Source organism: Brassica napus, chromosome A2 (genome assembly GCF_020379485.1).
Source record: "Brassica napus cultivar Da-Ae chromosome A2, Da-Ae, whole genome shotgun sequence".
Classification (NCBI taxonomy): domain Eukaryota; kingdom Viridiplantae; phylum Streptophyta; class Magnoliopsida; order Brassicales; family Brassicaceae; genus Brassica; species Brassica napus.
The window spans coordinates 12,261,756-12,275,522 of record NC_063435.1 but is presented as its reverse complement, the minus strand read 5'-3'; the positions used below and the strand labels follow the sequence as shown (position 1 = coordinate 12,275,522).

The 13,767-nt window shown below is 31.8% G+C and overlaps 2 protein-coding genes across 2 annotated transcripts; both read right to left on the bottom strand.

The window, feature by feature from the left end:
• Positions 1-2,479: 2,479 nt before the first annotated feature.
• LOC106379481 lies at positions 2,480-3,929 on the bottom strand. The gene is made up of 2 exons (XM_013819422.3): positions 3,643-3,929; positions 2,480-3,017 (listed from the first exon to the last, which is right to left on the bottom strand). The coding sequence occupies exons 1-2, from the start codon at positions 3,781-3,783 to the stop codon at positions 2,574-2,576; spliced, it is 585 nt and encodes a 194-aa protein (XP_013674876.2). The 5' UTR covers positions 3,784-3,929; the 3' UTR covers positions 2,480-2,573.
• Positions 3,930-4,168: 239 nt separating this feature from the next.
• Positions 4,169-8,671, bottom strand: LOC106378148 (isochorismate synthase 1, chloroplastic-like). Its single transcript, XM_048757793.1, has 13 exons — positions 8,261-8,671; positions 6,959-7,209; positions 6,758-6,875; positions 6,098-6,214; positions 5,876-6,022; positions 5,647-5,790; positions 5,432-5,550; positions 5,293-5,350; positions 5,096-5,206; positions 4,915-4,999; positions 4,735-4,832; positions 4,515-4,607; positions 4,169-4,429 (listed from the first exon to the last, which is right to left on the bottom strand). The coding sequence occupies exons 1-13, from the start codon at positions 8,561-8,563 to the stop codon at positions 4,379-4,381; spliced, it is 1,695 nt and encodes a 564-aa protein (XP_048613750.1). The 5' UTR covers positions 8,564-8,671; the 3' UTR covers positions 4,169-4,378.
• Positions 8,672-13,767: the final 5,096 nt, after the last annotated feature.

Here is a 13,767-nt window from a genome sequence, read left to right as displayed (position 1 = left end):
GGTTGATCCGATAGAACATTATTTAAAAAGTTTACTAGATTTTGATCCGCGCTTGAAAGCGCGGACTTGATTTTGTTTTGCTTTTTATAACTATGAAATTTAGGGTTTGAATCATATAATTTTAAAGATTTTATCACTAATATATAGGTCATTTGCGTAAGCACAATTAATTTGTATGAAATTAGATCACGCCTTTGCGTTTTTGAAGTTTGTTAGAAATTTGTTTGGAGATTCATTTGTGTGTAAAAATAGTATAGTAATTTGAAACTGGGATAAATATAGTGTTATTAGTAACGATTTATGTTACATTTAATTGTATGTCTATTAACAATCAAACTACCAATTATAAAACCAAGTATTAGAATATTTTTAATTTTTTTATATAAAAGTATCTATAATGTAAATCTAAACTACAATTTACTATTTTATAAGAATATCAGAGACATAGGTTCCATTATTGAAAGTTAGATTTTAAAAAGAATGTTTTATTCACATATATTTTTGTAAGTTATGTTCTTAAGTATTTGGGCTTTATTCTATTTTAAATTTAATGTGGTCTCAATTTAATTATGTTTAAATATTTGGTCTTATTAATTTGGGGTTTATCTGTGTTAGAAGTTAATTGTGTAGTCGATGGTACTATGCTCCTTGTGGGTGAAATGAATATTTCGATGTTTTTATAAGTGGGGGAATGAATATTTCGATAAAGTTATGTTATAATAGGTTATGCTTTGGTTTTGGTTCATGTAATTTATTTTTGGGTAGGGTGGTTTAGCAATCGATGATTTAAATGGTTAAAAATAAATAATAATGTATCCAGTTTGATAGTTAGAGTAAAAATCGATTATATATAGGTAAAATATCTTGTCACATATTGTTATAATATATAGGAGAAGTCAAAAAAAGAAAAAAAGAAAGAGTCCAAACAACTTTTTAAGTAGATTTATTAAAACTCCTTCTCTTTTAATAGTATTGATAAATAGATCCGATTTTCATCTAAGGTCCTATTTCTTTTTAGAAGTTACACTTAGCCCAATATAGGCTATTTGCTATATATTTTCACGAGATAAGGTCCATTAAAACAATAAGTCTGTGACAAAAAAAAAATATATTTCCAAGTTAAAAATGGAGATAGGACCTTAAAAATCAAAGAAAATCCAAATGTGATAGAAAAATGTAGGCATGTTTATACAACCGTTGAACAAAAAAAAAGTGTTTATACAACCAGTAAAGTAAACCATAATTGTTTATTTGTTAACAATAAGTTTAATGAGGTTTTCTTGGTTTGAATTTCTTTTTACATTCTAAAACATTCACTTTATGAGTTTTACACACGTAGTCACAGAAAAAATATGTCGGATATTGAATATCAAACGCACCGTGTTGCTCAGTGCCTCTCATTCTTCTAGGATACGTTTATATATTGGTTGGATTGGTGTCTTCACTTACTTTCTTTTAATGCTTCCAGGCAATTGTCCAGCACTTGTCTCTTGAAGAAGTTAAAGTGATCAGAGAGACATGTTTACACTGATGGACGACGGTAAGATAAAGTATCCATCAGTGTTCACAGCTGGGTTAACCAGAGATCAAAATGTTTTGATGAAAGTGGTAGCTTTTTTTTTTTTGAAATGAAAAGTGGTAACTTTCTACCAATATGTTGATCAATATAATGCGTGAAATAACTCTGATATACCGGAAACTATAATAATACAATGATATTATTTAGTTTAAAATTACCTAAGAATTAATGTTTTTTTATTCGTTGAAAACTCTCAATTTCTAGCTGTAGCAAAATAAATAAAGGGTTTCTAGAGATAAACTTAAAAACCTATTAAAAAAAAAACTTAAAAACCTATTAAAGTTTATCTTTTTTCTTTTTGACATCTATTACAGTTTATCTAAATAACTAAGATAATTAATTAAACAAATAAATATAATAATCAAAATAGAAATAACTCTAATATCTCAAAGCCACGCGGCATCACGTGATTGTTACACTTGAGCTATCGACTGGCGGTATAATCCCTCTGCTTCTAGAGTTTTTTTTTGGATTTTGCTTAGTTAGGCTTTTTCTCACTGGAGAATGGATGTATTTGAATTTAATATTTGTTGAACTGTTATAAAGCTTCTTCTTTCTGATTTTGTTTTTTTGTGTTCACTCCTCAGCTTAGAACTTGATCTCACCATAAATGATTGAATCTTACAGTTATGATTTTATCAAAACTGACACTAAACTATCAACACAAAACCAACACAAGTCTATTGTAATGTCTTAATCCCATGTAGTTAGAGTTTTATGCAAGCAAAGTAGTACAAATACGTATATTATGAGAACTTCCAATATAACATCAAGCAACTCTATCTTTGATTAAATCAATCAATACTTTTATCTCTAGAAGACAAGCACCTTTACTTTCTCTTTTGTGTTCTATAGTGCTCATTAGTGCTATTTTTATTTTGTGTGTCAATAAGGCTTTAATAAGCTAGAATCCTTCTTCTATAGAAACTTATTACAAAAAAAAACAATTGTACAACAATGTTTTTTTAGTTGAGTTTTGTTTACAGAGAAATAATTAATCAGCTTCTTGAAGTCCATCCAAAACAACAGACCCAACCAACAAAACAACAGCTCCAAGAGCAAAAGCACCGCCCAAAACCGCTTGAGCAACCACCAGAGTAGTTGAGTCATCAGGAATCAGCACCACAGCTACAATAGCAGCCGTGAGAGCAGGGAGAGCAGCCGAGGCCAAGACCGCAGGAGATGTACCTGCTAAAGTTTCAAGGAGACTGAGAAGACCGAGCTCCTCGGCTTTGGAGAAGACACCAAGCTTCTCAAGAGATGATAATGTGACTCCCAAGTCTTCTGCTTTTGAGAGAAGACCAGATTTCTCAACGTTGCTTAGTACTTTTCGTTTTTCTAGCTTCTTGAAAACGTCGACGTTTACTTCTTCGCTCCCTTCGAAGAATAGTCCCGCTCCGTACCATTGTTTCTTCCACTTGGCATCATACTTGTTCACCTTTGATTCATTAATCACAATTACACAAATTAAAAGAAAGAAAAACTCTGCTAGAATACTAACAAACAGGTCACGTCAAGCATGGAGTTATTTACATTTAATCGATAGATATATTTTTCTTTAAAGATCATTATCAATCTTGTAGATTATGAGTAAGAGATACGATTAGTGATATCTTTAGTATAGTATAAATATGGTGTTCTAGGGTTTTGTATATATGAACTTTGATATTGAATAAAATGTAAGCTTTCATAGCTAAACTAGCTTTTATAGCACGAGAAAAAAAATATTTATAATCTTCTAACAAGCTTTTTAAGCACAGGGAAGAATATTCCCAACATCTATGGATAAAGATTTAGACTTAATCTTTTAAGTTTATATCAAACCAAATTAATATTATTATACACGAATTCATTCGGCATCTTGTATCTTCATTATATAAGCTTCCCCACTCTATCACTAAGTGCAGAGAATAACTAAAGTGTTCACGTTTCTGTACTTATAACAGATTACTCTGTAGTTTCTATCCTCAGACCCAGTAAAGGTTCATATTCTATGCAGATATTATAAAGTGGCTCGTGAAAAGGGACAAGAGATCTCAGAAACTCAACAAAGAGAGAGTTACCTTTTTCTGGGGAGCCATTGAGACGACGGAGAAAGCTGCTGGTGATTTCACGGCGGTGTTTGACCGGCGAAGGCGAGGGAGAACGGGGTTGGAGAGAAACTGTGTTCTCGGGTGAGACGATATGGGAGCGTTGACAGCCATTGGAGGAAGATCCAAGCTATGGAAAAAGAAAAAAAAGCTTTGAGATGTCTTCGTGTGTTGTTTCGCCGTTCGGACACTATCTGAAATTCTCTGAGGACAGAGAAACTGCCACGTCAGATGATGTCTTTGTGGTTTCAGCCAATCATTTTCATTAGCGCTTTATCTTCGCTTTTCACTTGTTTTAGATAACCAACACTTCAGGTTTAATTTCGGTTCAGTTCTCACGTTCGGTTTACGGTTTGGTTCTATTTCTTCTAAATATTCTTTATTATAAAAATAAAATCGTTAGAATATTTTAAGAAATTCGATTTAATCTCAATTTATTTTTCGGTTTTTGGTTCAATTCAAACAACAATATTGAAAACCGACTAATACTCTTTGGTAGTGATAGAATCAAATTAACAATCATAAAGGCCTCAGCCTAGTTACAACCAAGAGAGACTAGACCCATTAACAATCAGATAAAGACTAACTTACATAAATTATTCTTTCTACAAAGATACATTGACAAATGACAACACACTGATTTTTACTGTAACCTCCATTCTCATACAATACAATGAAATACAAATGTTGTTGTTGCTGTTACTCTTCCTCAATTAATCCTCTGTAGACTTGTTGACTTATATTCAATTGACTTGGTAAACTACAAAAACAACAACATTTAAAATTTAGACTTTTGGAAACAAAAGAAGAGACATGTTAGGTTACATTATGTAAACAAGTCACACCTGAGATATCTTTAGATCAAGTTCATTCCACTCTGAGGTTGGGTTGCTTCCTGCTACTATCCCTGTCCCGGCATAGATCAATGCTCCAAGACCCTATAACAACTCAAAAGAAAAATAATTTAGATATGTTTGCTAAAACTTAGGAAAATGTTTTCTTTTGGGGGGGGGGGGGGGGGGGGGGGGGGGGGGGGGGGAGAGAGAGAGATCAAATAAGCTTCACCTTTTCAACTAGAGCTGATCTGATCCCAACTGCAAATTCACTCTCTTGACCACCAAAAAATCCAATAGGTCCGGCATACATTCCTCTATCGAATGATTCTGGAGATGTTAAATGTTTGAGTAAGCATCTATAGTTACAAGGAGAGAGTTGAAACAAGAAATGAAAAGAGAGATATTTTACCTATTTCCTTGATTAAAAGCCTGGCTTCTTCAGCTGGAAGTCCACAAACAGCTGGAGTTGGATGCAGAGCAGCCAATATGTCAAACTGTGAATAACACATAAGACAAAAGGGACAACTATTAGCTTCAAGCGGTGCAAATGATCATGTGATGTAAAACTATTCGAATATTATTTATCTCACCTCATCATCTTCCCTCCTAAGCCTCCCAGCCAATTGAGAATACAAGTGTTGCACTCTTGCAAGCTTCCTCACAGATTTTTGAGGCTTAACAACTACGTTGTCACATATAGACTGCAGAGAAGAAGAGAGGAGAATAAGAACACGCGTCAATCATAACTTTTGTAACAGTCCAATAGTGAACTCAAGGTTGAACTTACGTTAAATTTTTCTTGTATATTATCTCGTACAATAGAAAACTCAAGGTCGTCCTTTAGGCTGCAGCAGTTACGCAAATCACGTCAGTATGATTTCCAAAAAATAATATAACGGATGAAATTCTATAAAGTGAAAAATGACCTGGTTCGCAAGTCATCCTCTATCTCCTTATCGCGAGCCGTTGAAGCACCTCGAGGCCTAGTTGCAGCCAGAGCTTCACTGCAGACGCCTAACTGTTTCCTTTGGAAAAGTCTCTCAGGCTGTTTCATAGAGAAGTGTGTCAACATCACTTGTTTCTTCCAGATTTGTTAAAATGAAATAGAATGTTGTACAAACAGACAAATTATATAACCTACCGTGTTTCCGATAAAAGCTGGTGCACCTGGTGGCTGAAGACAGAACTGATACGCATCATGCCCTTCACTCTGTAACTGTGCAAGCCATGCGATGGGATCAATGTCGGTATCTGTGATCACTCTGCTGTTGCGAGCAAGCACAACCTGGTTATGCATACAGAAAACATTAGTTAAGTTGAAAACATAATAGTAGTCTAAGAATAGACACGGACATGGTCAGAAAAACTACCTTGTTAAGGGATGAACTCTTTTGATTTATCATCTCCAAAGCCTTCTCTACGGCAGGGTAATACGCTCCTTTTGTAGGAACATGGTTCTTGCTAAGAACAGATACTCCTAGAGATTCCTTCCGCAACTTCATCACAATAGAAGAAACCTGACACATCAAAGCTCTCGTTAGTATAAAAGACCATTTCACTAACTGTAGGACTAGAATTCATCTATGGTTAACCTGAAGCATAGTCTCTTGAAGTGATTCAACGGCATTTTCCAAAGTCCAAGAGAGTTCATCGTCCCAAGCAAGAGTTGCAGCCAACATTGAGCTTCCCCCAAACTCATTAAACTCAACCTGTTCATGTATGAGCCAATTACAACTCGTCCTCCATTCTAGGCTTGGCCAAAAAATAACCAGAAGAAACCCTCGAATATCCAAACTATTCTTATATTTTTATATCCGAAGAGACCGAACCAAATCAACCAAACTGAGAACTCAATATATAAAATATTATATATATATATATATATATATATATATATTTGAAAAACTCAAATTATTAAAAAATAATTAAGCTACTCGAAATGATCCGAAAGTTTTGAGACTTTTTTCTGAAGTATCCAAAAAAATCTGAATTGTCCAAAGCTTTTACCCGAATCATTCTAATTATTCTATATTTTACCTGAAATACCCGATATTTTATCATATTTATCCTAATAACTGAACCAGTTTTTTTACTATCAAAACCAATCCAAACACAAAACTACCCAAACCGATTTGAACCAAAAGTCTGTCGGTTCCTATATGGATCCTCTACCCTATCCAAACCGAACTGATTCCCAAAATGCCATGCCCACTCCATACACTCTCTTAAAACAAATCAAAATTTGAAGGTACCTGAGGCACTGCAAAGTAAAATGCACCAAAGGGTTTCCACTCCACAGAGATCTTGCCGTTAGGATCAAACCTCATGCCACCATAGGCACGAATCAAAGGTGACGTAGACGACAAAAACCTTCACAAATGTTTCAACCATTCAACAATCAGATAACAGAGAAACGAAACGAAAACGTTACTGTTATTTAAGCTTGTGATTACCTTCTGATGGATCTCCAGTCATCATGAGAGAACGGGTCAAGGTCACGAAAGAACACTGCTGAACCGATACCAGCAACGCTGACCAGATCACGACCTGATGAGCCTTCGTTATTGTTATCCTTCTCGCTCGCTAAGTCGAGAAGAAGATCAGGACGACCAACGTCGCTACGGCGAGAGAAGAAGCAGCGAGGATGAGTCTCGTTCTGCGCTTGGAGCCAATCGATTGCTCCGATTTGCTGGTTGATTGGTACCTAAACCGAATCAAACCGAAATTAGTATTGCGCGGGAACAAAATGGTTGGGTCTGTTAATGAGTGAGTGATGATGATTGGCCCGCTTTTCCAGACATTTATTATTCCTTATTTTGTTTGTTTTTTGGTCCACAAGCTCAATCATTGTTTTTTTTTTCTTGCTTAAAATCTCTGGACGTTAATCAATCATCAAATCTAATTAACAGTGTACAAGAACAGTCATTAATCTTTTTCGAGGTCTATTTTTCTTTTATATTTTCTCGAATGTTTTTTGTTTGTTAATTTGACTTTCAAGGTCAAAGCTGATTTGGTCAACGTTATTTTGACTAAGAGAAAGATTATTCCATTTTGACGTCCATGTAGAATGTCCAAAAACGTCTAGTTAGGTTGACTATCAGATTCTAGTACGACATATATTTGAGTAAACTGGTAGTAATCATATTATAATAGTCATATGTTCTTTCTTGTTGGTTATTAGCCATGGCTTTTAAAGTTTTTTATGTTTAAAAAAGCAACTACTGTTTGTAACAATGATAATCAGCATTAAACCTGTTCAATCGTCCCTACCGTCTTTAAAAAATATTGTATAAACAAAGTTCTACCTAATTACTAGATTGATGCAAGTGGAAAAAGCCACTTGGCCATTGTAATAAAAAATTATGGTATACTGTTTTTTTTTTTGTGAACTAAAAAACGGTAGTTTTTTTATCTAGCTCATTTGTTTAATGATTTATTTTTATTTTAAACATTAGCCCACAAAAAAGGTTACGAACTTTATAATATAAAATCCGTAAGTAGTGTTTTAAAATTATCTCTTAGGTATATAACAAAATAGTTTTTCTTAAAAAGGCAAAATGGATATTTAATGATTCGGCTCTATTATAAAAGTATAAACTTTAATGTTAGGCATAAACGATACCTTTTTTTTTTTTTTGGTCAAAGGCATAAACGATACCAAGGAAACGAACTAGAGAACGATATCATTTAAAACCAATCGCAAACCACCACACCACGTGGCGTGATCTCTTTAAAAACAGAGGAAAGATATGTACCTCTAAGCGGACGACGCCGGAGGAAAACGGCGGAGGTTGAGACTTAAGCTCAGAGACGGCGGAGATTAGACTCTCAGTGGCGGATGTTGGAGATAAAACTGCCGCCATAGTCCTCGTCTCAACTGTACCAAGTGGCGTCTTGAAATCACCTTCGCATCCATTCATAGACATGGAACACGACATAAACTTGCGGGAGAATAATCTGGTGCATGGGACAGGAGAGTAAGTACGAGAGATGGACATGGAGCTGTGTTTCTTAGTGTTTGTGCCAAGAAAATGAGAGGAGAGTTGAAGTGAGGCCATTGGAGAACGAAAGAAAGAGAGATGGTGAGTGAACTTAAAAATATTTTGTTTGATTTGTAGGTTTTGATGTTTGTAGTAAGAGACTAGATTTGAGCAATGGATTATGGTACGGTTGTCTTAAATAGACGTGACGGGGTTTAGTTGGGACCCATTAAAATTAAAGATTCATTCCACCTTCCCACTTAAATTTCTTAGAATTTCTTGTTATGTTAAGTAAACTACTCAGAAGTTTTCCTTTTCTATTACTACTTTTCTTTGCTTCTATCTTTGTTTATTCAAAGAACAATTTTCTTGTTGTTATTAGTCTAACATTCTACTTCATAAACAAGTTATTTGGTTGAAGAAAAAACATTTGAGTGTTATATGGGTACGGTGTATAAAGTTATAAACAAAATAGACAAATATTATTCATCTTTGAAAGTATATATCTTCGAGTCAAAAAAGAAGAAGAAAAGTATCTCCCAGTCAACTCATTCAAAACTTGTTAGTCATTTTCTTTAATTCTTTCGTCTCCAAATTATTTCAACATCGACGAATAAACATTTTCGATCTGTTGCATTATTAAATTAATAGATTTTCTTCCATTTTGCTGGTTTTTATTTTAATTTTTCGTTCAGTTTTCTTTTTCATCAAAAACTAGGGAATAAAACTTTCAAAGGTTTTCTAGGTATTTTTAATTAGAAAACATGTTTTGTTGCATGAAAAAAGAAATAAAGTGAGATATAGCTTATATCTTGAAAATGATCATGCACTCTAAGCAACTTACATAGCAAGTTAGAACTTAGAATAACTAAAACGTAAAAGTGTTGACTGATACAAAAAGTAAAATCAGCCAGTTTGTCACTTACCTGATTATATAATTTAATGTTACTTATCAGCTAATTGATTCATGAATGACCAATGTTGTTAAAGAAAAAAAACATGAAAAAAACAAAATAGTGCGAGCACCATAATACTTGGTGGTATTAGTAAAGGATTTAAAGCTCTTAAGATTTTCACCTTCCAAAACTAGGGAAATTCTCTAGAATAGTTTTCCCCAATAATGTAAGAATCTTCAAAAACATCACAAACTTCTTTTCTATAAAAGGTTACAAAAGAAATGTTTTCAGAATTTGATGGGATATAAAACTTAATTACATGACTGGACGACAACAAAAATACAAACCATTATACTATCTGCATGTGTTTTCTATTACTCTTGAAAAAAAAAAACCAAAATAGAGATTTATAAATATAAATATATGGTAGATCTTAATGGCACAGGACCGCAGGAGAAAATTCAATTTGCCTGACCACATGCATGTGATGAAGGTAATTGTTGTACTCTCTCTCTCTCTTTTTGTTATTGTAATTGTTGTACTTGGCTGCACTTGATCTGTTTGTTGTTAATTTGCGCGGAATTATTTATAATTTGCGTGTTTAAAATAAAATTTTATGATCTGATGATATTTATAAACTTTGGTTCACTTCTGAATTGTATTTTATGGTTTTTGGTTTGATTCCGTTCGGTTGTAATTATTGTATTTTAGTGTAAGAAATACATGAATTGTTTTGTTATTTATGAATTTAAGTATAGTTTGAGTTTAGTTATTTTGTTTTTGGTTTGGTTCAAATAACGACTCTAGGAACCCAATAAAATTCCGAGTTCAATTCGAGCATGTGGGTCTTAATAGGGATATAAATTTTTTATTTGATTCTGATTTAGGTAGCAATATTCGGTTACATTTTCTGTTTATTTATTTATTTTGTATTGAATGGATATTTTAAATATGCTTAGAAAATCGGTATATCTCAATGTTATATACCAAGTCATAAAATATCTGCTAATTTTGTACATCTATGTTATAAAGGTAAGATGTATATTCAACAGTAGTGATTAGAATAAACCAATATCATTTTGACATAGTAAATATTTATACTCTAAACATGGATTAAGTAGTTATATTTTGGTAATAAGTCACTATATATTGGTGGTTGTTGAAACTAATTACTTATATTTTAATATGTTTATGGGAGGAATATATCTTATAATCATTTGATGAAAATCATAATGTAATTAATGCGGAAGTCAACCAAATTTTATAAATATCATCAAATCATAATTATAATTAAAAACATAAATTATAAATAATCTTGCACAACCGCGTGGATCATAATCTAGTTAAAATAATACTCAAACACACAAAAAATACTTGAAGTATCTATTGATGCTCTATCCAAATATTCAAGTCAAACCAATTTATATGTTCAGTTTATGTATATTGAAATATATTATTCAAATTTATATGTAATATATTATTTTGTTCTTATATTTTTGAGAAATTTATAGTATATAGTGAGTTTCTACACTTTGTAAAATCATTTAAACGGGTTATACAACCCCAAACCGAACATGACCAAAATTTATAAATACCCGAATGGAGCTGAAATGTTTAATCCCGAAAACCCAAAAATTTAAAACTCGAATACACTCGAACCGAATCCGAGCGAATAAGCTCACCCTTAATTTAACATGTACATTGATTGTGATATTAAATACGAGTTAGTTACATGTTCATATCCACTGATATATTTCAGGATCGTAATTTTTGAAAGATTAGTTAGTTTATAAATTCGAAATATTTATCAGATATAGAGTTATTTGAAATTTGAAATTATTAAATACAAAAAAAAAGAACCGGTTTTATCTAACCAAATATATGTCTAAAGAATATTTGGTTTAAGCTCAATGTTTGATATTATGATCTATTTCTTTACAATAACATAATTTAACAAAGCTTGTCTATATTATGATTGTTTTTAATGGTTAATAACTTAGTATGATGAAAGAATATGAAATTGAATTATAGCGTGTGAAGAATTGATTATGGCGGTGAGTGGGGAATTCATTGACCGAAGAGAAGAAAATAGACCAGCTTCTATTAAAAACACATTAGTGAATGCATCCAATAACTTATGATAAAGCTTTGTTAAATTATGTTATTATGTATTACATAACCGAATTCTCGTTTGGTTTGGTTAAATTAGATTTGGTTTATGTTTAGTGTCCGACCATATAGTGTAAATATAATACATGTATTAATTTTTATGTAAATCACATGTGATTTAATGTAACTAGGATGAATATGTTCAAATTTAAATGACAACCTTTATACAGTAAGAAATAGGACCATAACTGAATAGATTAGATGTTTAAAATAATTTGGATTAGTACAAACAAATAAAATAAAAATTCAGATTTATGCACAATTTTACAGGATATATATTTGTAAAAAAAAAAATCTCAAAATCTTGTATGCCAAGCATTTTGAATCACACCGTTCATTTATTGCAACCAGGTGAGTGTGACTGAAATTGACATGTAACATATTAGGTGAAAATAAGAGATCTTTAAATAGTATTGTATTTTTAGCAGACTGTCTTCGGTAAATATATATATACATTGTTTGTTTAGAAAAGCTAAATATATTTTTAAACTCCTTTCAGGCCTTTACATTATCTGAGGAGTCAATTCATTCGAATCATCTCCTTAGCTAGGAAGGCGGCTTTGTGAAATTCATCGTGATTCAGGACCAAAAATATAAAAAAATATAAAACTACTTTAAAATGTAAAAGGAGAAATATTTGTTTTGATTTATTCTTTAAATCGTCATCGACAACATATCACAATGTCTTTAGACCGAGAGTATAGTAGAGGATAGTTGCAGCAACTTCCCCAAAATTTCCGTGAAATAGCCAAAGTCCAAAGCACACTTTAGTCCATGTCCATACGATGATTACGATGGCTCACCAGTCACCAGTTCTTCTAGAGAACGATTATTCTTCTATCAAATGGAACCATCGTGGTCTAAACTAATATATTAAGATTATAAAAGACCTGACTTTAAAAGTCAAATTGTTTTTTATTATGACGAAAGTATAAAAAACAGCAAGTCTTTCGAATAAGCCAATTATAATGAAATCAAACTATAATTCAACTAGCATGGGATGACCGAAAACAGAATAAACCGTAACTACTATACAAGGGTCCTAGTCGTGCGATATTGTAGTATATAGCGTGACTTCAAGGTCGAGAAATGTTGGACGCGGTCACTGATGATCATATTTTTCTTTCTGTGATTCAAGACTTTGAATGGTTGATTCATAATCTTACGGATTTATTCATATTTCGTCAATGATTTTAGTTAGTGATTATACGGTTTCGAATTTGTAGGTCCGTACATTTTTGCTAAACCATGATCCTAATCATATAATTTAACTATTGTTTAGAAAATAAATCTCTCCCACCAAGATTTTAACTTGGTATCTCCAAAATTTATATTATATAATACATGACTAGGATAAGATCCGCGCCTTGCGCGGAATTAAGTTATTATTTTTATTATATTTTGGAGAATGAAACAATAGTTTGGCTTCATTTGGATTACAGGTGTTCAATCCAGATATCGGGTTGGTTTCGGTTCGGTTTCGGTTTGGTTCGGTTTTTTTCGGTATTTGGTTAGTAAAATATAACTACTATTCTAAATCCATATTTACTTTGACTTTAGTCTTTCACATACTTTTGAATGATTTCAATTCGGCGACTAAATTGATCAGCCAATCTTGTTGCTTTAAATCATTAGTGTTTATATATATATATATATATATATATATATATATATATATAGTTTGAATATTTATTAAATAAAAATTCATATGCATTATATTTTATGATCATTTGTAACTTATTATAACAAAAAAATAATCTATTGATCACAAAATTTTCAGAGTGGGAATATTCAAATTTCTAATAATATATAGACGTTTTGAAAAATTCAAATATAACATGTAAGAAAAAATATAAATGTTTTTATTATATATTTAATGTGATTTTTTAATATCTTTCAATAATATAAAATTAAAAAAAAGAACTAAGATACCAAATTTTTTATCAAATATTTATTATTCATAATAATTAATTTTCATATATACGTTAATCATATTAGGTAATTTCGTAGCTTCTAATTAAGAAAAGTGCAAAAAAAATTTTGGTAGATTATTTATCAATTCGATAGTTAGTTTAATAAAAAATATAATGTAAGTCAAGATGGACCAACCTATTTTTCTAAGAATAGTATATTTTATATAGTCATTAATTAAATGAGAATTTATAATCATACAATTCTATGATCATTCATATCATTTTATAACTGAATATTTAAATC